The sequence below is a fragment of the Tubulanus polymorphus genome, chromosome 12 (genome assembly GCF_964204645.1).
Source record: "Tubulanus polymorphus chromosome 12, tnTubPoly1.2, whole genome shotgun sequence".
Lineage (NCBI taxonomy): Eukaryota > Metazoa > Nemertea > Palaeonemertea > Tubulaniformes > Tubulanidae > Tubulanus > Tubulanus polymorphus.
In genome coordinates this window covers 1722508-1746888 of record NC_134036.1, presented here as the reverse complement: position 1 = coordinate 1746888, position 24381 = coordinate 1722508, and the positions used below count along the sequence as shown (strand labels likewise).

General features: G+C 37.9%; 3 protein-coding genes and 1 long non-coding RNA gene across 8 annotated transcripts in view; 3 read left to right on the top strand and 1 right to left on the bottom strand.

The window, feature by feature from the left end:
• The window catches only part of LOC141914044 (uncharacterized), a 53350-nt gene extending 52640 nt beyond the window's left edge, over nucleotides 1-710 (top strand). The window contains exon 11 of the mRNA XM_074805305.1: nucleotides 128-710. Coding sequence (XP_074661406.1) covers nucleotides 128-187 — 60 coding nt within the window. The 3' untranslated portion in view covers nucleotides 188-710. The remainder of the gene's footprint in view (nucleotides 1-127) is intronic.
• Nucleotides 711-10397: 9687 nt separating this feature from the next.
• Nucleotides 10398-24381, top strand: part of LOC141914292 (haloacid dehalogenase-like hydrolase domain-containing protein 2) — a 17097-nt gene continuing 3113 nt past the window's right edge. Inside the window, exons 1-4 of one of the 2 annotated variants that reach the window (XR_012620752.1) lie at nucleotides 10421-10502; nucleotides 19378-19933; nucleotides 20027-20136; nucleotides 20218-20356. The gene's annotated coding sequence lies outside the window, so the exon portion shown is untranslated. Of the gene's footprint in view, nucleotides 10503-19377; nucleotides 19934-20026; nucleotides 20137-20217; nucleotides 20357-24381 lie in introns of those variants that run through there. The other variant, XM_074805578.1, reaches the window with a different exon arrangement.
• On the top strand, nucleotides 13719-16689 carry LOC141914289 (uncharacterized). Of its 3 annotated transcripts, XM_074805573.1 has the most exons (3): nucleotides 13719-14659; nucleotides 14769-14852; nucleotides 15111-16689. In XM_074805573.1, exons 1-3 carry the CDS (start codon nucleotides 14381-14383, stop codon nucleotides 16293-16295), a joined length of 1548 nt encoding a protein of 515 aa, XP_074661674.1. In that variant the 5' UTR covers nucleotides 13719-14380; the 3' UTR covers nucleotides 16296-16689. The 3 variants fall into 3 exon arrangements, with proteins under 3 accessions (XP_074661674.1, XP_074661673.1, XP_074661675.1); XM_074805572.1 differs by having other exon boundaries at nucleotides 14769-16689; XM_074805574.1 differs by lacking the exon at nucleotides 13719-14659 and having other exon boundaries at nucleotides 14770-14852; nucleotides 15121-16689.
• Nucleotides 21577-24381, bottom strand: part of LOC141914114 (uncharacterized) — a 2969-nt gene continuing 164 nt past the window's right edge. For both annotated transcript variants that reach the window (XR_012620707.1, XR_012620706.1), the window contains exons 2-3: nucleotides 23117-23548; nucleotides 21577-22159 (exon numbers count right to left, since the gene is read on the bottom strand). This is a non-coding gene — a long non-coding RNA (uncharacterized LOC141914114). The remainder of the gene's footprint in view (nucleotides 22160-23116; nucleotides 23549-24381) is intronic.

Here is a 24381-nt window from a genome sequence, read left to right as displayed (position 1 = left end):
TCTCACAACTTAAAATCCAAGTCACTTTTTGAACTGAACTAAACTCATTCCAGATGTTGAGGAGACTTCAATTTAGTTTGTTTCATATACGACGTATTCATTTCTTTGTTTTCTTTTTCAATTTCAGTGTCGAGTCAAGGAAGATGTTTCTCTGATGTCTCAGTCCCTACTTCAGCCTGCATTTTAAAATTATCGTTAAAGCATCACCATGACAACCAACTAACAACAATAACAACCGCGCACACCGCTCAGACGGACGGACGGACGGATGGACGGATTGTTTTTTTGTTTTTGTTCATAGAGGAGAGACTCGGCACGAGACGCACCCGCAACTGAAAATGCCAACGCGCACCGGAGGAGATCAAAATATCGACGTTTCGAGAAAAATCGTTCTTTTTTGAGATATCGAAATTTTCATTCTCACACACAATCTCACCACATTTACAAGCCCCGTTTAATCAGCACCGCATCAACGATATTCTTCATATAACCGTTCACACGACGCGTCGACGACGACAACAATGACGACTACGAGATTTTACTATTCTAGTTTCCATGACAACGAACATTTACTCGCGTTGCCGACGTCGATGTGTGTGTGTGTAGTAACGTATAGGAATACGGAATCGTTCAGTCGCTCAGACCATGTCAGCAAATTTATGATTAGTGAAAAAAAGAAATATTTGCAAAATTCGTTGATATTTATATTAATTACCGTAGAACCGTTGTTTTTAAATTGTTGTTAATTAATTCGAGTAATCGATTAGTTAATAATAATAATAATAATATTAATAATAATACTAAGCGTCTAAATATCTCGATATATATTACGTAAGATATACTATAAGATGTAATGTGTATGTTTGTGTGTGTGTGTCGCAGTCTCATTATCACCCATTGGTACAGCTCTTCTGACCGTAACCACGGCAACCGTAGGAAAACAAGATGGCCGACTTGAATGTTGCGAAGAAAATTCTTTCCAGTAAACATTGAGAAGTGTATCGTGTAAACTTACGGTTATATTTTCTATTCTATAGAATTAGCATTTCGGCCATTTTGTTCTGGTTGCCATGGTTACTCAGGTAGGGTCGGTGCCGTTTGGGTCCGGTATAAAAAAGGAATATATGCAGAATTTCTAATCGTTCGTTTTTATTTTTTAACGTCCAATATATGATTATTATTATTAGTTATTATGGTGGTAAAAATTAGTACGAACTGAAAACGGTTCGCGAGAAGATGAAATTTTTTATTAGTGTATTGTTGTGGCGATCGAGAGAGTAAGTGTCCGCGCGAGTGTCCGCAAGTGGACACTCCGTGAACACGCGCACACACATGAACACCTGAAACACATAATCACACGTGCAACAAAGCAAAAAACCAAACTTTGATAATGATAATGATAATGATAAACAATGTTAGTCTCCGTCCAGTCGTTCTTTTCACTCGGTTCATTTACATATCGCATATTTAATGAGCTCTTTGCAGCTCGTTAATATTAATAAATTAACTATTACAACTATTATTATAATTATTAAACTCATGAATATTAATTATTGAATCATGATGACGATGACGATGAGATGATGATGTTATTGTTACCATGGTGATTTTTAGCGACTGTGTTTCGTCGTTGGTAACGCGCATGCGCACACCCGCACCTGACGATTCGAACAGCGACCAAATCAACACTGGTTTTATGTTAAGCTCTATCAGTTCATTAACTGAATGCCAGGGGGCGTGGATCGTTTTGGTGCGGAATGATGCGTGGCGCGCCCTATCGGCCCTGATGCAGAGTTCAGGGGTCATTTTGAGGCTATGCAAGCAATGATACGTCACGTGTTTAACTAATATGTATACATTTTGAGAAACATTAAAATGCTTGAATCACAAATGAAATGAAAGAGAAAAAATCAATATTGTGGACTATAGTATACGTGTATGTACATGCATTTGCATAATACGTCGTTCTAGACTCTTTCCCTCTTCATCTCCTCTTTTTCCTCCTCTCTCTCTCTCTCTCTCTCTCTCGTCTGAGAGGTGGGTGATTGGTGTAAAAGGGGAATTGAAAGAATTCCAATTCGAATGATATGCATAAACACACAAACAAAATGAGGTTAGGACTTCATTGTGCAGGCAAATTGTGATCTGAGTCCCTTATACTGCATATATATATATATACATACAAAACTATGGTTGAATATTGATTAATCAATTAATGATAATTAAATGCCAATGATATGCTAATGATATGATGACGATGATGATAATGTGATGTAAATTCATTGTAATATTTTTAATCTTCGTTCTATAAATGTCGTATAATTAATTCTTAAGTGTCTATTATTGTACGCGTAACTCAACCTATTCACCGCGCTACCGAGACGCCACCTATATCGAAAATGCGCATGTCAATGGTGACATGTACATGTGCTATTCTGACAGGCGCATGTCTATTTTTACATGCGCGTGTAGGAAATGGCTCTCTCACATTTTCTAGAAAATTATGCATGCAAATTTTATCACATTGTTGCCCTCGTGCACCGCGGTAACGGGATTTTCTTTATTCGATAGATGGCGCTACGTGAGCATACGTCGTCGCCATTGCATAATTGCATTCCTAACCGATAGGGGTCGCACTAGAACATTTCGTGTCCCGGGTGGCTCCACTTAACCAATAACTAGCACATCTCAATTTGAAAAAGGGGTAGGGCCATTTTAATCAAATTGTCGTTGAATACACCCACCTTCTTTCTTGCCAAGCCAATCACACGTCAACACATGGCAATTGACAGCTGTCAATCATCAGTACTGTAAAATTCCATGACTGATTCTTTACTTTCACTTGTCTATAACGATTACTCAGAGAACCATTGCAAATTCTACTCAAACTAATTAACATTATACTAACTTTATTAATTATATGATTATCGATATTGATATAATTATTACGATTATTATAATTATATAATAATTTTTTGTTGATAAACATATATCTATATATAAATATATATATATATATATATTGATGATAAAATACAGACTCGACACTTGTTAAACTGTGCAACGAACATTAAACTTCTAGAAACCGAAAAACGAATAACTTCAATGAGGTATAGGGTGTGCGCGGACTATATATCTAGTTTGGGGGACGGGGGGCTCTTATAGGGATCGGGGAATTTTTATCCTTAGTGTTGCGATGATCGTAACGCCCTCTATTATCGATCATGATGATAACATGATTTTCTTCGACGTAAAATAGAGGTAGTATTGTGCGCGTACAAAAATCGGTATGAAATATGGTAATAATTATAACTATGATAATATCATGACCTTTGTATGCAATTTTTGATGATATCTGATAAACGATATATGATATGTGTATGTGTAATCGAGTATGTTGTTACGCTAGGATTTCTTTCGGTTTTTTTCTTATATGATATATGTATATTGAATAATCATAATGTATGTGGTACGCCTGGTTGTATGCGCATGTTCGGTTTGGTAACGCATATGATTTGATCGTAAGTAAAAATGCTCGCATTATTTCTCGAATTTTTCTCAAGACTCGACACGCGCATGCGTTTCAAATTTGATATATCGTATCTATATCTCGAATGATATCATATTCATATTTCAAAAAGAGATGCTATATTTGGAATAAGATATGTTTATTTCGAATAACGTGATTGATATCTCTCTCCGAAATGTTGATATCTCTAACCCAAATAATGATCTAATAAGAATAACAGGTTATTTTTCGTGATCTGCTTTAAGTCGATATCTCAAAAATGATATCTTTCGAATGATATGTGATTGATATTCGATATTGGAAAGCTGTGTCGATCGAATTATCTATATTTTGATAGTAAGTTTGTAAATATTCGTAACCGAAAAAAATAAGCGTAAAAAATCGATAAAATTATTCGATTTTTTTTTTGTTTCATTGTTTATTTTTATTCGATGTCGATATTTTTGTTCGATGATATTTCAAAATCGAATTGAGATTTATGATATTCTTTTTCTTTCTCTAAGTGGATCATACTAAACATGATAATCTCATATTCAATTGCTTTAATCTCATAGATGGTAAACTCATATATTGTTTCATTTAAACCTCGGTTTTGTGTAGGTCTTTTTGCCAGTCAGACGGCTCCATAGTTGTGCATCTGAAATGCTTTGTACCCAGTGTTCCGCAGAGGTTTGTGGCTTGATAAAAGGCATAAGTGGCGTGGGACTGGATATAGTGATTTGGACGCAGCGGGGCTCGGTTTCTGACATTTAAGAATTAAGTTTGAATCGATCTACATAACGAATGCATTTCATTTACAATTTTGTGTTGCAATACGCTAAAACAAAAAAAATAATCAACAGGCGCGAAATAGATCTGAGGGGTTATTTATGGGACTCGAACCCTCGAACCCTCGGACTTATCTGTAAACTAACCAAGAAATCGCTGCCTAAACGATCTCCAAAACTTCGGGTCGTGGAAAATGACGATGAACGGAAAAATGAAAACAGGGTAACTGCTTCGAAGCGTTTTCTCTATTGAGTATGTTATAATTATTATAATCTTTTATGTTTATATTTTGTCGTTTCTTCTTTTCGATTTTGTGCTTTTTTGCTTTTACTTTTTGCGAGTGCAAGTTGTCTGGAATAATGTCGCCGAAAACAAAGTGTTTTTCTGGTTTGGGTTTTTCTGCTCACTTAAAAAAGAGCTGATACATGACTTGAGACAAATATGAAAAAAATAATCATTTAAGAGATAGCGATGAAAACAGTGGATCCTTATATTGTAATGATATGTCCCTGAATTGATATAAAATATATGCACAAATTGGGGGTTGAAATTTTTATCTGATCAATAGGTTCAGCAATTATACCCTTAGTTACCGTTAAAAGGAAAATTTGACAATATTTGTTAACCAATGATTTTGAAGCGTTATAAATTTCTCTTTTTTTAAAGTCCAGTTTCACAATTTAATGAATTCAATTTGGCTTTGAATTTAATATCTTTGAAAAATAAAACAAACTGGTTTCTAATTTCCCATAGAATTTCGAAATGTCGTTTTGAATAAGGTAAAAATAACGGAGTTCATTGTAGTGAATATCTCCCTAGCCAACAATATACCGACGGTTTTTTTTTCTTAATTTTGAATTCATACATACATATATATATATCTCAGGGCATCGGATAAAGAAATACCCTCATGATACTAATGATAATTAAGGGTCTTAAAACAAATTTTATGTTGTTTTTTGTTCTCGCTTGTAAATACGTAAAAAATGTTATTCAAACAGAACTTGTCGATTATTGTCCGAAATTTTAAAAATAATGTTTTTGTGTCCTACGTGTCATTTTTTGTGTATCGATGTTTTCGTCTACGTGTTCCTGTACGAATATAAACTCGCTCATACAAATATCCATCCCTCCGACTGAACGGCGACCTCTATCGGGTATTTCCGAAACGATTTGCTCCAGATATTGTTTTCTGTGTGTGTGTGTGTAACTTTTTTCTAAAAATAGCCCCACAATTTTATCGATCAACTCTGTTCTCCGTTACTACTGTACGTACAGCGCAAGCCATGTGTAAAAAACTAAAAATTATTGAAAACAAAAACTACATTCTAATCTTTTTGTTAAAATAATATAATGACTCGCTCAAAAAGAATTGATTATCGATTAATTGGTCATCGATATCGATCAATATTATTGATTTATTGCAAAAATCAATCAACAACGCATCTTCAAACGATCTCAACCGTGTAAAAGTAGGTCTAGGTTAAGGTTAATAGTGAATCTGTGTCAAGGTCGTTACGAAATTTCAATTTAAGGTCGAATCGAGTTCGAGCTTGGATGATTCAGTCGCGTCAATTTTGTTTAATTGATGACAGCTCAATTTTCGATTTGGTGTAGATTATTTTATCAATCCAAATTAGCATCCTAAAGTGCTTTATTTATTTCTGAAATGATAGGTTAATACCATTCGACTTTATCGCAAATTTCAGATGTTCCATAACCACAAAGTTCCACTTTTCTTCCTAATTTTGGTTTAGTTCGAAATACAACTTAAAAAATGGTATATTTTAAGTGACTAATTAGAAGTTTTTGTTTTTGAAATTTTGTTCTTGCAAAAAAAACAAAATTGTCCCAAGCGAAATTTCGACCTTTTCTCGTCTTTCGAAAACAGTTCATTCAGTTTATTGATTAATTATTAACTCGTTAATTGAGATGATTAAAACGAATATCCCACCGAAATTAATTGGATCAACTAGCGAGCAGGAAAATCAAATTAGAAAAAAATAGCAACAAAAACAAACAACAAAATTTTGTGTTGTTTCCAATAGAAACGAGTGTCTATCGAGATTTTTTCCGGTTGTATTTTGAAGGTTTTTTTATTGCGTTCGTTCGCTCCAGTTACTAAGCATAATATATAGAATTCGATGGTGTTCCGTTTTAGATTCTCCTGTGCTCAAATTATGATAATAATAATTATTATTATTAATAATATCATCGATAATGATGATTATTCCGGGTTCAGATTTTTAGTTAATCCCGTGTAAATATTATTAGATTAAATGAACCTTGATGTGTGTCAAGCGCAACACGGCACTTAGTCGGATGCAGTTTTCGAGTGGTGCCCCCTGACGGTGACTGATTTGCACTTGTTCAACGTCATAGTTTTTATTTGTCGAATTCGATCTCGAAAATCTTAATGTACTCCTTCGAATTCATACTTTTGAACAAGGCAGAAATTTCTTCTAATTCTTTCTACTTTGTCTTCTGATCCAAAAATGTCATCATGAAATCGAATTCGACAATTAAACCAGTGGTTTGCCAGGCACAATTCGTGTCACGTGTGTAGGGGGCACTGCTCGGGGTTTTTGGACCAATTTCTCTTTGAAAATACTACTATATTATTATACTATTGTTCATCGTATCGGCCCCAAGGTCAAGGTTGCGTTCATCATAGCGTGAATTATGCAGATAAACTAAAACATGTAACATGTATATAGAAAATGATATCGTGGATTCAATGTTAATTTGTAATTTCTACAGCGCGGTGTGCGATTATATGGTGCGCACACGACGCCGACTGCAGTGTGCGTGCGGTTTTTGTGTGCGCCATATCTTTCTCATAACTATATATATATATTCCGCTGTGATAGGCTTTCCAATCGATCGATAATCGTGGCTATGGTTACCATCGCGCGATAATCATTACCGTTATGTTTGAATTTAAAAAAAAAATTCGTTGAAATTTTCTGTTAGCCAATCGTCTCCACCGATTGCCCGACGAGTCCAAAGAGTAGTCGAAATTGAGGAAAAATCAATGTTATTAAGAATTTCTAACTAAAAATAACTATGATCATTATAACTATGGACGTTAGAAATTTATTGTAACTCTTTCCGAAGTGAAGTCGAAAATCTTTAAATCTTAATTTTAGTTTTATTTCCGCAATTAATTTCATAATCATGTTTTTTTCTGTTCTGCATTTATTTTCTAATGTCAATCAAACAGTTCAATTTAAAAAAAAATTAACGACACGCCCACCTTTTGCTTTGTGGCAATCAATCGATTTTATTTCAAAATCGGCTCGATAGAGGGCGATGATGTATGTGGCTTCTTCGAGGCTTTAAAATAATTACTGTTTTGTCTAAATAGGCGTTAGGGCTGGCTTGATATGCGTTACTGTGGTCTAGTAAGTTCCATAATGCTAATTAGCCACGTGGCTTAAATCTAATTATCGTAATAACCTACGTTCGATATGGAGCTTTAGGCAGCCGCCATTTTTCTTTTTTTTTGGTTGAAGAAAAGTATTGATTCGTATCTCTATGAAAATGAGGTTAATTGGAAAAGGTTCATTTCTTGCAAGCTTTATGATTACCAAGATCGGCGGACATATGGCGAGAAACGCCATCTAGCGGCACCAGAAAAAACCAATCGATACTTGACTTACATTATCCTCTTATAATATGCATTCCATAACCGTCCTCACCTGCCGCTGTCTGTCTCAGTCGACTGGCAGGCTTGAGGATATATCCTAGTGATTATATATATATATCGTTATAACGCCGTCTAGCGGCGACGAGAGTGAGTCCGTATCGTGTTGGTGTGTGTCGGAGCACCGTCTGGTGACCGTTGTCGACATTTCTCGCCACGTGTCCCGCCGGAAGTTATTCTGAATCAATACAATGCGTAACCATGGTGATGACGATTTGTACATAGATCAATCGATTAATTTTCAAGCCTCTTTTTTGTTCTTTTTTCTCACTGAAAAAAAGATTTTCTGATTCTTAAATTTATGTTTGTTTGTTTTTTTTTTGTCTCTGTATGGTTTGTTTGTGAGTGTTTGGCCGATGGTCGAGTTGAGCTTATTAAAAAGAAACTCGTTTTGAGTCTCAATACGATACCAGAAAAAATAATATGATATTTTCTATTCGAAAATCACGAGAAAAAAGTAAACATCGAGTTTTGCTACGCGCTTTAATGTGTACCGTGCATACATCGGTTTAAAAAAAACCCGGAAGTATATTTAACTTCTACTTCCGGTTTAACTATGATGTTAGACGGTGGTGTAAAAGTGTGTGTTGGACTACAATTTTGTTGTTGGTTGGGGAAAAAAAGAAAATTTATTATTAAGTTGATAGAAATATGTTAAGTAACATTTCTTGCCATTTGAACAACAATGAAATATGTGCGTACGCTAGGGCCATCTACCGTGGACATTTGTAACTAATTGTCTAGTAGAGGAGATGATAGATGTCCGGTAGACGGCGTCGTTTAAATGAATGTGTTCTGTTGTGTCGCGCCGTAAAGCGCCATCTATTGGCTAAACGCGAGTGATAAATTGGCAGCGCCCTCTATCGATCATGATTTCAAAATTGGTTAAATTTGAAATTTGAAGTGAAATTTATTCAAGGGGTTGTCGATTGTTAGTTTCATGTTTGGCGTGTAGATGGTGACGTGGCTTCAGCGCCCTCTCGTAGTGAGACGGTTTACTAAATATTGAATGTACGTGCAATTCGCAAATTTGCTCAAATTTAAGTGTTTACTCTCGAAATAAGCAAAAAACCCATTTTTTGTGTCCAATTTCTATTTCCCCCACACCGTAAATTACCGGACGTCTGTTGCGCATGCTTGGTTTCTATGACGATCAGTTATCTCTGGGCGTCTGCGCAGTGCATAGCAAGGGTTTTTTGTAAATAGAGCAAGTCACGTGCCCCTCAATTGCATAATATAACGTTTCCGAATTTATTTATCGCCTGAAAAAAAATTATGAATTTTTTTCATTTTTTGTTTCTCGGTTTCACGCTCAAAAACCAACGCAAGCAATTTGAAATTGTGATGATCGTCTACTGACTATGAATATCTATGCAGACTTCTCTAAACTCGGATTGTTCTTGTTTCTCAATATGATTTAATTGAATTTGATTGTGAAAAAATGCACTCTTCGTTTTACTGTAAATACCAGTCGTCATGGAAACTGCGCTTCGTAACTTTCGTCCTTGTAATAATCTGTCGTCAAGGGGAAATTAACATATATGACTATATACATTATTATGTACCATATAGAATGGCGAATTTTGAGCGCCATCTAGTAGCGACTAGCAGAATCAACCTTATACGTTTCTTATATATTTGTTCTTTATATGATGAATATAATAATAATAATTACAATAATAATAATGATAATAATAATAAATGAAAAAACATCATGTAATAAAAAAAATAAAAAATTGATGAAATATTTAGTTGTTTTTTCTTGTATTTTATTTCCGTGGAATTATTGTAATTGTTGTATTGGTCAGACGATTGGCCTAAATATCATCTTTGTCGGAATCGCCCATTTGGGCCATACCCATAAAATCAACACTGCTGTCACATGCTGATTTGCGGGCCAGTTCATACGGCCAAAGTTCCATAGAGCAACGAGGAAAATCTTGAGACCATTTGGGCCGTACCCATAAGATCAACACTACTGTTACATGCTGCTTTGTGGCCAAAGTTCCATAGGAGTTGGCAACTTAAGGAAAGCGCTCCTAACATCATAAACATGTTCGCCCAGAGTCCCGGGAGTGGTTGTTTCAACAGTGATCCACGTCAGTCGCCATACGATCCTTGTGGTGGTAGGGGTGATTAATCGTGATGAATTAAAGCTTAAAACAAAACCACCAAAAAAATCAAGTGACGTTTATCAATTAGAGTAAATGAAATTATCCTGCCCACAGTGGGACTCGAACCAGCATTCCTTTGACCAGTGGTCAAGCGTTTCACCATTCGGCCACTAGTCCTTTGGCGCGTTTCCCAACTGGCTTGAAGCTACTCCCGGTAGCCCCAAACACACTCCGAGTCGCGCGCGATCTATTTTCTGAAGGTCGTAGACACGGAAGGCAAATGTGATGGAGTAAATTGATAAACATTGGAATCTAATTTAGACTTATTTGGAAGCAACAACGCGAAGCTGAGAACTGCGACAGTAATTGAGTATATACAAATAAGGTTAGGCTGATATTTCCAACTCAGAAATGGGCCATACGCGATGTATTTTGGGCAAAATCAACGAAATAGAAATGCATAGGCCTAGTAGTTAGTCAGTATCCTGACTGTAGACAGTGTAGTTTAGTTTCACGATCGGATATTTTCACAAACCACATATAGTGATAGTTATAGTTGGTATAAGCCCATCCGATTATAAAAAGCTTACCACCAACGATTAGGTTACTAACTACATAGTAGTAGTAACACCCTATCATTGGCACCATCTCTTGTAGTCTGAATACCAGCCATTGTTACCGGTTCCCTACGAACGACGGCTAGGTACTAAACTACTTCTCTTGGACTCTTGGTTTGTTATTGGGGATGAAATCATGAATAACTTCTGCGGATGATGTGTATAAAAGTTGATGAATATTTCTAGGGTACGATAGCATGCAGGGTGCCAAACATAAATATCAATATTTTATAAATATCAATGAATCTGTCAGAGCAAAACCCAAGCAACATTGCTGGGATACGGTACAAGACTTAAAAAACGTCTTGGGAAGAAAATTAAGTCCATAATAATTTTCAGGTATCAGCAATGGGTAATTGTAGGGATACCAGACTTGTAGACCAACCCGGGAAGCATGTATGTAGGTGCAAAAGGGTTGTTGAATGATTTTTGGGGTAACACCAATACCTTATTGCTGGGATATAAGACTTGTAAATCCACTAAGGAAGCACGCGGCATGCAGAAAAATGAATAATTTGTTTAACAAAACTCAAACAATATTGCAAGGATATATTAGATTTCTTAACCCCCAAGGGAAGCAAATGGGGTGCAAATTATTTTTGAGTAATGCCTTATGGCTTAAGGTAGGGATGCCACACCAGTAATACCTTTCGCCATCATGTTTTGGACAGTGGATATAGAGTGACAGCTTAGTATTATCATGGTATTATCTAGACTACAACGTTATGATATAGGGAGCATTTCGCCACTGTTAACCCACTGGAAAAGCGTGTGATGTGTAGAAATATTAATAAGTTTTTTTTCAGGATGGTTCTATTCCATACCATATTCACTTATCGCCGGTTAAACCATTAGGGAAGCATGAATAGTGCACAAAGGGTCAATGAATAATCTTGACACCAATACCTTATTGCAGGGAGATAAGACTTTTAAAACCATTAGCTAAGCATGTAAGGTGTAGAGGGTCAATGAATAATCTTGACACCAATACGTTATTGCAGTGACACAAGACCAGATAATCTAGGGAGGCAAATATAGGATGCACAATAATTTCTATAGTACTACTCGAAAAACGCCTAATAAAAAAACACCGAATCGGAAAACACACAACGCCTAATTTCTTGAAAATGACCTAATTTCGTTACTATTTACTGAACTTGTGCGCATAGTTCATGTAGGGATTTTGATCAATTTCTTGGATGTTACCTGGAATTAGGCGTTATGCGTTTCCAATCCGGTGTTTTTCATTAGCCCTAGGCATCATTCGAATACCGAATACCACCAATGGCTCATTGCCAAACCAGACTAATAGGTAATGGATATGAGTTGCAGAAATGTTTGTAGATCAATTTTTAACTAAACCTAAGCCATATTGCTTGGGTGTTATATTCGTAAACCACTAGGGAAGCATGAGGGATGCAGAAAGATCAATGAATGAGTTCTTGGTTATGTACCAAAAATTCGCTAGGAAAGCACGAAGAGTGTAGAAATATCAATGAATGACTTTTTAGGTATTACATGTACCAAAGATTCGCAGGAGACTTGTTTAACCACCACCAGGGAAGCTAGGTATAGGTGTAGAAAAGTTGAGTAATTTATTTATCAGCAAAACTCAAAAACGATTAGGGAAATGCATCTGGGTTGAAGAGAAGTAAACGAATAGTTTTTTGACAAAATCAAAACAAAGAGACGTTTCAAATGGCTAACATGTAGGGTGAAAAAAGCCGATGAATAATTCTTAAAATAGAATCAAATCAACAGCTTGCAATTCAATGAAAATATGTGGGATGTGGAAAGTTAGATTCTAAAGTAGAAGTTGCATTTATTTACAATTGAGCCCGATTGAAGTTGTTTGACAGTCTGTGGGTTTAGTTGTTAACCCATGATCACCGTCTTTCCATTTGGACGTCACGGCCTTTTGTCCGAATGTGAATAGTCGGCGAATATCTGTGAATGTTTACCGGCTACGATCGGGCGGACCGGATGGCTTAGTCGGTAGGCGACTAGCGTGTCACCGCTGTGGCCCAGGTTCGAGTCTCGGAGGAGGCGGGTCAGGATGTGGCAATGAGCTCCGGTAAGCGGACGGTGGCTACGCGCAGCACTGTCCTCCCTGGAATGAGGTTGCTAATGCGTGAGTCCTATATCCCACCGGTGGCGGGGTAAAGTATTATTTAATTCAGTCGTTTCTGGCTGAATTATTTATTTATCTCGTCATCTCGGTCCCGGCAGCGGGTAATTCCACCAGGGGCTTCGATTTTTTTACAATATTAGTTTGTTATTTTAAGTTGAGTGGTGAGGGTTTGGGAAATTTTTTTTTACTCTTGTTTAATTCCTCGAAGAAATCGAAAAAATCCCAGCGAGAATTCCGTAGATCTTTGTTAGTAATGCAGCTATCAATCTCCAGGTAATTTCATTACAAGTGATGACAAACTTCCATGATTCTTTAAACTTCGCCAGCTTCCACTCAGAGTAGATGTATACGCAGTGATGTCTGGTGAACGTGTGCATAAAACGTGTTCAATCGACGTTGCTTTTTCCAGATCAGCGATTCCTTACTTTCTCATCATCGGGATCTGTTTGCTGCCGATACCCGGAGGTTGACTAGACCTACACTGATTCATTTGAGACCTTGTTAGGTAATCCATGATGCTCAGTTTATTAAGTTTATTCAAACGGATAGAACCTCGTTACAACAAACACAGATACAGTAGACTCTTAACTGGAAGTTAATTTCTGACCAGTGACTTGGTTCAGTCGATACTTCGAGTTTGAAAAACTAAAATTATCATGAATTGTTGCAATATATGTTTTCAAATTAAATGTGGTAATTCACCTTTTACAGATTTTAGTTCAAGTCGAGTTCTTATGAGCAGCGATTTACCAGATAAAGTTAACTATTGATTTATTCCATAAACTTGATTATGAAATGTAAAAAAAAACCAGATTTTGTCGCCCGCTCGAAACCGGTTCAATCGTCCCAGACATTTATACATTAATGTTCCATAGTTCAATGACGTGCACTTGACTCTTGACACATTCGTGAGTCATATTTGAAAAAAATCCGTGATAACAAAGTCATGCGCATAGATTATTTGAAAATGATCCGAAATATTAATTCGCCACTTGAAGACAATTTTCATACGGCGGATGTCATTTGGTGGTTTCCTGCCCTTGGCCTTTATGATAATCAAGAGATTCGCTTTACGGATGCTTTCAAATACTAATCAAACACCAGATTTCAGATCACTTTCCAAGTGGGAACGTAGAACTTGAAACTCTTGTTATCAATTTTATTTGTGTCTTTTCAAAGTATGTCGACAAAAAACTGCGTTCATGACATTTGACAGGAATGTCAAAATACCGATTTGTCACCCTGATTAGAATCAGACCCTGGACATATCACATGAATTTTCTTATAAAACACCTGAGTTGATTACTTATTATCTAGTTCACAGGAAACCATTTCTAGTATGTCTATAATATTTATCAGACACATTAAACTGCGTCACTAGATCTGATAATCGGGTTCGTAACCGAAAATACCGGTCACCGCGATTAGAATCAGACCTTGGGACTAATATCACCTGACTGTTAAACGCCCAAACCGCATTCAGTTCATTGCTGGTGTTAATTACTGACGGTCAACATGGCTACAAGTAATCCGGATCGTTTCGAGATTTCCGTACCTTTCAAAGGGCGTCGCGTTAACGTTTGGTCCGATCAGGATAATGAGTACAGAACGACACAAAATTACTTTTATCAGCCGCTGTTTAATTTGGAATCTGATCGAATAACTGCGGATGGAAATATATTACAACTTGATATAACTCTGTGGTGTGAAGAATTAGAGGCTGCTATTAAACACGAACTAAAAACCATCTATACAGGTCACGTAATAGCGGTGCAGATGATGCCGTTTGATGAGGTAAGAATCTGTAATTCTCATCTTCAGTTTCATCATCACCCGCGTGTGATACTAAACGGGTGACCACTGCGAGGTGAGAGTCAAATAAAAATGTCGTTTTCTATTTCAGGTGAAATTAGAATGGGGAGATGCGCCCTCTGGTGTGGAGATACCGAATCATCCGATCCCGTTCAATCATCAACCTCAGAATCAGGTGTTTATTGTTAAATGTGAAAATGAAGAAATGTGTGAAATCTACAAATCGAAACTTCAACAATCTCCGCAATCAATAGGTTCGGGTCTTGTAATCGGTGCTTGTCGTCACGGAAACGAATACGTGTTTAGAGTGAACACTGTACCGATCAGTGAAGCGCGAACAGTTCAACCAGACATTGATCAACGTCATCATTCCCTAATTGACAATGTCAAACTGTTTCATGATAATTTAGAAAATCAATTCTCTCAATTTAAGCGCACTATAGACACAGTTGAAGAGAGGCTGAACCGGTGCTGTACTGAACAACAACTTGAAGAGAGGCTGAACCGGTGCTGTACTGAACAACAACTTGAAGAGAGGCTGAACCGGTGCTGTACTGAACAACAACTTGAAGCATGTACTGAACAACAACTGGAAGTAAAACTGAATAAGACTATCGATGACGTCACAGGAAGAACAATCAATGATGTCAAAGGGAGAATAGATAAATTGGAGATATCTATTGGTGACGTCATAGGGAGAATGGATGAAGTGGAGAGTTCTATTGGTGACGTCATTGATTCATTAACGATCAGTAAACAGGTTCAGACAGACTTCAGACCCAGTCTAGTGACGTCATTACCTGGTGAGCAGACGGGTCAACAGTCACGTATAATATGTGCGGACCTCTGGGGGTCCAGTGATATATATTACATGGATGATAATAATGTAATGAAGAGATATATAGAGTGTGTTGATGATTATGTACGAGGACTCGATACAGATAGTAACGGTCACCTGTTTGTAGTCGTGAAGAAAAACAAGAAACTCTGCCTGAGAAAATATAAAGATCAGGACAAAGTGTTAGAGGAAGATGTCACTGATATTGTGTCTGGATGTGGAACACTAGTCATTCGCGGTAACAATATTTACATCCAGTTAGATAGAGACGTTCGTGTTTTACGTCTATTAGAAAACCCTGTAAATAGTTTAATTGATAGAAACCGTGTGAAAAAATATCAGCTCCCGGATGGAGAGTACGAATATATCAACAGTTTAGATGTCGACACGCGGGGACGCATGTTTGTATACTGTAATAGATCGGGAAGATTACTCTATCTAACAGCTGATGCGGAATTGATCAGTTTTATCAATGTGGAAGATTCCGGACTAACATTTGATCCACTTGCGGGGTCCCCGTGTATAATCAATGATAAACATGTATTATTATCGGTAAACTCTAGGACTGGTAACAAAGGAGCCGTGATTAGTATGAGATATAATGATGAGGGGTTTATAGATCACCCGCGTATAGTATTGAACTCTACTGACAGTGTGACATATGAGATATACAAAATATATGACAGTAACACTGTAGTTATCCGTCACTGGGATAACAGTAATAAAACGGACTCACTGCGAGTTTATAATATAAACACTGTACTCACTCGTACAAAATAGAAATTCGGTTTTAATCAAACATGATATAACACGTTTCATCAAGGATTAAATCCATAGATAGTTGAAATATGTGAATTTCTTAAAAGTTAAAGAATGTATCTTTTTAGGACCTGTTTATGGAATGAGACTCTCATTCATTCTATTACGTTATATATCATAACAGAAAAAAAGACTAAAAGTTAAGAAGAAAGAATTTGACGAAAAAAGTAATTTCTATTAGAATTATTGTGAGAATGTAATCAATTATGATTGTATCGCAAAAGAAAACAATAGCGAAGTTTCCAGTTACCAGGCGCCATTTTGAGGCGGTCCCGCGGGGGCCGCATCGTTGGAAAGATTTTAACATTTTTTAAACTAAAACTTCTAGCGCGATTCATTGTAGTCCATTCGTCTTTTGGCACAAAAATTAAAGTCATGAATCGTTAAAAAGGTGACCATTTCTATTTTCTGATGGTGTTTATTTTATTTTTCTCGACTGCAACAATCGAACACAGTTACAGTTTAAAAAAGATACGTCACTTTAAGGAATGCGCCTCAAAAAGACTGGTAATTTTGTGTTATTGACTGTAACTTTTTCATGTTAAGAGATACAATGTAGAATTTTTCATTGAAGATAGAGTTTTATCTCAGGATTTTGTTGATACTACATTTGTAAAAATATCTTCATAGAAACGCGCGTGGCCACCGGTTGAGTCAAGAGCAAAGCGCGCACGAGTGGTTGACCGTCGATTTTCTGCATACCCGTTCTAAGCCAATTTCATGGAAATTTTAAAGTTTTTTTTAATTTAAATCATCGTTTGATTGTTTCCATGTTGAATTGAGGGTATTTGGTGTCTCCCCAGCATAATTAGATTTGAAACGATGCTTGATGTTTACAACGACCGCTTGTTTTTATTGAAAGACTGCATCTTTGTGTCGTGTCACCTAGAAGCCGTTATCCTCTATTCGATCGACACTGCGCTCGGTCCAATGTTTAACGTTCGACGATTGAACATTCTAGGTCAGATAAGACAAGTTTCTTGACAAGTTTCTTGATAAGACAAGTTTTTTTCCTAATGCAAAGTATCTGATTTTAATCTATAAAAATATTTAGTATCTAGAAAATTGCCATAAAAATAGCGCAATACGCGCATGCAGAAACTCGACGGTCATCCACTCGTGCGCGCTTTGCGCTTGACTCAACCGGTGGCCACGCGCGTTTCTATGAAGATATTTTTACGAATGCAGTGTCAACAAAATCCTGAGATAAAACTCTATCTTCAATGAAAAATTCTACATTGTATCTCTTAACATGAAAAAGTTACAGTCAATAACACAAAATTACCAATTTTTTGAGAAGTACGCCTTCCTTAAAGTGACGTATCTTTTTTAAACTGTAACTGTGTTCGATTGTTGCAGTCGAGAAAAATGAATTAAACACCATCAGAAAATAGAAATGGTCACCTTTTTAACGATTCATGACTTTAATTTTTGTGCTAAAAGAGTGGTGGACTACAATGAATCGCGCTTAAAGTTTTAGTTGAAAAAATGTTAAAATCTGTCCAACCATGCGGGACCGCCTCAAAATGGCGCCTGGTCACTGGAAACTTCCCTATTTGAAAAAAATATTAATTATTATTGGAATTATTATAATAATGTATTTAATTACGATTTAATATTGTAAAAAGAAAATATAACACAAATAAATATCATTATCATTATCCAGTTTTAAATTCCACTATAGTCAAATTTGTCTCAGGTTTTCATATCATCCTGGATCATTCTGAGGACAGTTGTACAATCATTGCTTAGAATTTTAGATCGTTTCTATAACCAATCTAACGAATCGCCCTGAAATTCCTAAATTAATCGAAATAGAAAAATAAAAAATGAAATAAAACTTGTTCTGGTGTAAGACATTTGGTCTGAACTCCCGTGATGAGAGGAAATAGGAGCGCGTTATCAGAAGATAGTGACATGTAGATTTCCAGGACCGCTATATAAAGCTGGGTTCACTCAGTCCTGGTCTCGACAGAGATATCCGTCGTTCTTAGTACAACCATACTGTGGTACATCAGACACTAAGGTGAAAAGCTGGCATGTTGCCAGGACGCCACACGCTCAACTGCTGGTGCAGTTAAAAAACTCTCATTTGAAAGTTCGAAAATTATTTAATCGTTGAAATAATTCTGATTTTCTGATTCAATGCTGTGCATTGGCTTTCAACACACTGTGACGTCACAGTGTTTTGTCCGAATGTGAATGGTCGGCGAATATCTGTGAATGTTTACCGGCACCAATCGGGCGGACCGGATGGCTTAGTCGGTCGGCGACTAGCGTGTCACCGCTGTGGCCCAGGTTCGAGTCTCGGAGGAGGCGGGTCAGGATGTGGCAAGTGATCTCCGGTAAGCGGGCGAGTCGAGAGTACTGTCCTCCCTGGAATGAGGTTGCTAATGCGTGAGTCCTACAGAATATCTGGCGTGGGGTAAATTATGTTTAATTCAGTCGTTTCTGGCTGAATTATTTATTTATCCCACAATGCCGGTCCAGGTTGCGGAGTATTTCCCCCAGGGACCTTCGATTTTTTTACAATATTAGTTTGTTATTTTAAGTTGACTGGTGAGGGTTTGGGAAATTGTTTATTTTTGTTTCGAAAAAATCCCAACGAGAATTCCGTAGATGTAATGCAGATGTAATGTAAGTAATGCAGCCATCAATCTCCAGGTAAATTGACAAAACTTCAATGATTTTTTAAACTTCGCCAGAGTAGACTCAGAGTAGATGTGTACGTAGCGATGTCTGGTAAACGTGTGTATAAAATCGGCTAAAAACGACAATCGAATAGAGAATCGCTCACTGGAGACCTGCCATACGCTCTGCTACACAATAGTGCCGCGTGACTGCACAAACTTCAATATTCCTGAAGCAAAACTCGAAAATAGTAAAATTGAGCCGGAATTATAGTTCAAAACTAAACGTAAATAAAGGGGACATCTTCACTAAAGTTTGTTGGATAGTTTAGATGAAATTGCAGTATGATACTTTAAGCTAAAATTGTAACATTCGGTATTCTATCTTTAACAATATGTTTCTCTATGAATAGTCGAATTAAACTCGATGACCTGTAAGCCCCATTGAAAATGTTTGGCACGAATTGAATGGTTCTCGAGGATTAGCGTCACGGACTCGGGTCTGCCACAGGAATGCGCGATCGAGCCTTCTGATTGATCCACTCCGGTCGCCTCGATGATGCAACGTCGCTGATTGGTCGACGTAGGTATTAGAAGCGCGGTTCGAGCCTCCCGATGCCAGTCCGAGAACCGATGTCCAGCGATGAAGGTCAACCTATATGAGCTCACCAAAAGGCGTGAAGAACGTATGGTTTCAAGCGAACAACTTACTAATTAGCGTCCGATGATGTTAGGAAAGACTGGAACGTCGAGGAATTTTAGACACCTGGCGATTGAGAACGCAATATGAGACAGCTACTGTTGGTCCTGACGTTTGCGGAGGAGATCCCGAGATGGAGAGGAGACTGGTGCTGCTGCTATTGCTACTGATGGCGGATTACCACGGATCGCTACAGCAGATGACTAGTTGCTTTTGTTGCTGATTTTCGGATTGTTACTAGTTTTCAAGTCGACATATATTTTGATGAGGTTAGAAATTTAGTGTATGTAAACTACTCAAAATGCTTTTGATTTTGAATCGAATCGTTTAGTTGTAAATCGACTGGTTTGTTTTTTGTTTAGGTTGTAACCAATTTCCACTTCCGTCAACATCAAACACGTGTGCTGCTGCTGCTGCTGTAGCAACTGCTACTCCCGAGAACCGGATCGAACAAACAGTTATTGCTGCTCTGGTACGTAAAAATCATCTTTGGATTTTCAATTATCGTCTTCATTAGACATTCACTTTATTTCAATATCAATTTGTTTTTCAGCCGCTTTTACACAAACCTCGAGACGCAGACTCTACTCCGACTACAGCACCATCTTCAAAACTCGAGACGCAGACTCTACTCCGACTACAGCACCATCTTCAAACCCCGAGACGCACACTCTACTCCGACTACAGCACCATCTTCAAAACTCGAGACGCAGACTCTACTCCGACTACAGCACCATCTTCAAACCTCGAGACGCAGACTCTACTCCGACTACAGCACCATCTTCAAACCTCGAGACGCAGACTCTACTCCGACTACAGCACCATCTTCAAACCTCGAGACGCAGACTCTACTCCGACTACAGCACCATCTTCAAACCTCGAGACGCAGACTCTACTCCGACTACAGCACCATCTTCAAACCCCGAGACGCAGACTCTACTCCGACTACAGCACCATCTTCAAACCTCGAGACGCAGACTCTACTCCGACTACAGCACCATCTTCAAACCTCGAGACGCACACTCTACTCCGACTACAGCACCATCTTCAAACCTCGAGACGCACACTCTACTCCGACTACGGCACCATCTTCAAACCTCGAGACGCAGACTCTACTCCGACTACGGCACCATCTTCAAACCTCGAGACGCAGACTCTACTCCGACTACAGCAACATCTTCAAACCCCGAGACGCAGACTCTACTCCGACTACGGCACCATCTTCAAACCTCGAGACGCAGACTCTACTCTGACTACAGCACCATCTTCAAACCCCGAGACGCAGACTCTACTCCGACTACGGCACCATCTTCAAACCTCGAGACGCAGACTCTACTCCGACTACGGCACCATCTTCAAACCTCGAGACGCAGACTCTACTCCGACTACAGCAACATCTTCAAACCCCGAGACGCAGACTCTACTCTGACTACAGCACCATCTTCAAACCTCGAGACGCAGACTACTCCGACTATAGCAACATCTTCAAACCCCGAGACGCAGACTCTACTCCGACTACAGCACCATCTTCAAACCTCGAGACGCAGACTCTACTCCGACTACAGCACCATCTTCAAACCTCTGGAGACGCAGACTTTACTCCGTTAATTCGTTTTGCCGCATAAAGTAACGTAAATAAATAAACGTACATCTATATAAATGCTCGTCTTTACTAAAAATCTCTGTCTCGGGCACTTTGCTCTGGAAAGGACTCTTCCCCTCACAACTTCACACTCGACCTCGGAAAGGACTCTATTCCAAGGAAAGGACTCTTCCGCTTACAACTTCTCATAGGAAGGGACAAAGGAAAGGACAAACGCAAAGTACAAATCAAAGCATTTATTCCAAATTCAAAGTAGGAATTTCTTACAGCTTGTTTGCAAAAGTAAAATTCAACATTTTATTCAGCCATTTAACAAAATACGGGATTTGAACCACCAACCATTCGGCTAGCAGTCCAGCACCCTACCAACTACGCTACAGGGACGCACTAGACAACCCGCAGGGGAAGTCAGTCCTATTTATCCATTGCTTAAGCACATTTTATTTAAAAAAAACAATGCCATCTACCGGGCGAGACAGGAACTAGTTCCTATCTCAACCCGGTAGATGGCAAGCAGATGGAGAATGAGGCAGAGAGAATGATAGATAGGATAGGATGGCATATCACCTAAACTTCTATGTTCCTTGTTGTTTTCTATCCGTCAGATTCTAGATGCCGCGAGCAGTTTTAGATTTTTCAGTTCAAACAGATATTTATCCCATCAGCAGCAATGTCACATATTTAGTCCTCGTGGACATAAAGTTCACTGTAACTGAAGTCAAGTTCTCCTTATAAGTTCTATGTAGTTCGTTCTCCCAATATTTGTTCGTTTGTTTGTTTATCCTCTCGGTGAGTTCTAACACTGCCCACACATATTTATCCAGTTCATCTGATGTAGTCCTGATCAACAAACACAAACGTCAATAGTTCCACCGTATCGATGACAAACGTCCTAAAATTAAACATGAAACTTAATATAATACATTTGAGGCTACCAATCAGTTACCGGTGTATCAGAGAAATGGCAATCTAAGGTACAGCCCAAAATGAGGGTTAAGGTAAAAATATGTTTTGTCTCCGATTTCGATGAAATTTAGTACCAACATGTATTCTCGGGTGCTGATCACGAATCTGAAAAAATTCGTCGGATCCAGGGCACCAGAAATGAGAAATTCGAATTTTTGGGCGGACCCCTAAAATTTGAAAAGGCCTTGGACCCCAGAGTTTTTGAGATATTCAAAATCTGATTGCAGATTTGGAATCAGCACCCCTGAGATTACGTAGGACTAAAATTTCAAGCAAATCGAAGAGATTCGATTTTTTTGCCAAAAATGGCAAAAATCTAAGGAGTTTTTTTTCGGCGAAAAATTTTTTTTCTCTGATTCCTTCGCAACTTGGTAGGAAGATGTATTCTGGCGTGTAGAATCCGGATCTGCAATCAGATTTTGAATCGGAATTCATCTTCATGGCCAAATTAGGATTTTTATGGCCAAAATATGCACCTCAAAAATGGGGTACAAAGTCAAAAATTTTTTTTGACCCAATTATAATCAAATTTAGTACAGATATGTTTTTTGGGGTGCTGATCACGAATATGAAGTTAGTTTTTGGATCTGAAATCCCTAAAATGAAATATTCAGGATTTAGCGATTTGACCCTTAATTTCGTCACTAATTTTGATGAAATTTGGTTCAGAAATACGATTTTCTTTCTAATCAGCCAAATATTCAAATAATTTTTGAGCCAGAAATTGATACTCTTACTTAAAGCCTGAATTATAATTCCTGTAATACAGGCTGCTGAAATAACCCGATTGACAATTCTTATGAAATTCAGTAAACAATATGTCTAAATAGATAAAACTGCTTTCTCATAATTGTTTTGGAAACTAATAATAAGTTCTACTCACACAAGTCTTTGCCTAGCAGTGATGATATTCCACCGGGTTCCACAATTCCACACCTCCAGAAGTCCACCACTGAATGGTTTTCTTTTTTACGAGTACCAATGCATTGATAGTCCAGTTAGTTCACTATAACTGAAGTCAAGTTCTCCCATTGTGTTCGTTTGTTTATCCTCTCAATGAGAAGATTCAGAGTTCTAAAACTTTCCCACATATCTAGATATCTTATCTAGTTCATCTGATTTAGTCCTGATCAACAAACACAAGTCATTAAAATGTTCGCGTCTGATTCTTGAGATTTATCTTGCCATTCCCGATATTATCATTGATGATGAGCATCCACTGCTGTTGCTGCGGAAAGTCCTATTCACAGCTGGAATCCACATGCGCAACAAGTCACAATTCCACTCGCATCCAGAAAGATTCCACTCTCAGAACCTGAAATTAAATCAAATAAATATCCATTATCATGCAATCCACAAGAAAGAAAAATGAAAGACGCTTTGATAGATTGCCGGATGATGTAGAGATGGGAGGATGACATGGACGAGTGTTCGAGAACGGGATGAGAAAAGACGCATAGAAGAGATAATGATTTAAATGAATAGTCATTGCAAATAAGTGAGAGGATTGAGAAGTAAAGGAATTGTGAGAAGGCCTGTGAGAGGAGTTCTATTTTGACATCGGTTTTTGCTAGTGTCAAGCACTTTTAGATTTAATACATAACTTAGAGGAGTGAGAGGTAAAGGAATTGTGAGAAGGCCTGTGGGATAGAGGAGGTTGATAGGAGCAACTACTATTTTGACATCATATTTTTGTAGGTCCTGGTGTCAAGCACTTGATACATAACAAATAGTTTTATTCCATTGATCGTAACCGTGTTTATAAAGCGTACGCAAGTCATTGATAGCCACCGTTCTGTGCTAATGCACTTGACCGGTGCGCCATCTATAGAAATATACAACTACCGGTCAAGCATTAAATGTTGTTTGGGTTCGAGTCCCATTTTCTCGCCATTTCTTCCGGTTTTGGTGTGTCAGAAATGAGCATTATCGCGAAGGCGCTTATTTCAGTGAGATCGGTTCAAATAAGAGAGACGAGAGAGACAAAGTAAAAAATGGATGAAGCGGTGAAAGAAGTGAGAAATGAGAGAGGTGATGTAGGAGAGGAGAGGTGTGAGAGAATTGAAAAATTGAAAGGAGTGAGACACGAGGGAAAAATGGGTGAGAGTAGGTGAGATAAATGGAAAGAGGAGAGATGAGAGGAAGAGA

Excerpts from the sequence above, each read along its gene's own strand:
- LOC141914289 (XM_074805572.1), top strand. The coding sequence starts at position 14,381 with ATGGCTACAAGTAATCCGGATCGTTTCGAGATTTCCGTACCTTTCAAA. Across the intron at positions 14,660-14,768 it reads AGATGATGCCGTTTGATGAG|GTGAAATTAGAATGGGGAGA; the intron begins GTAAGAATCTGT and ends TTTCTATTTCAG.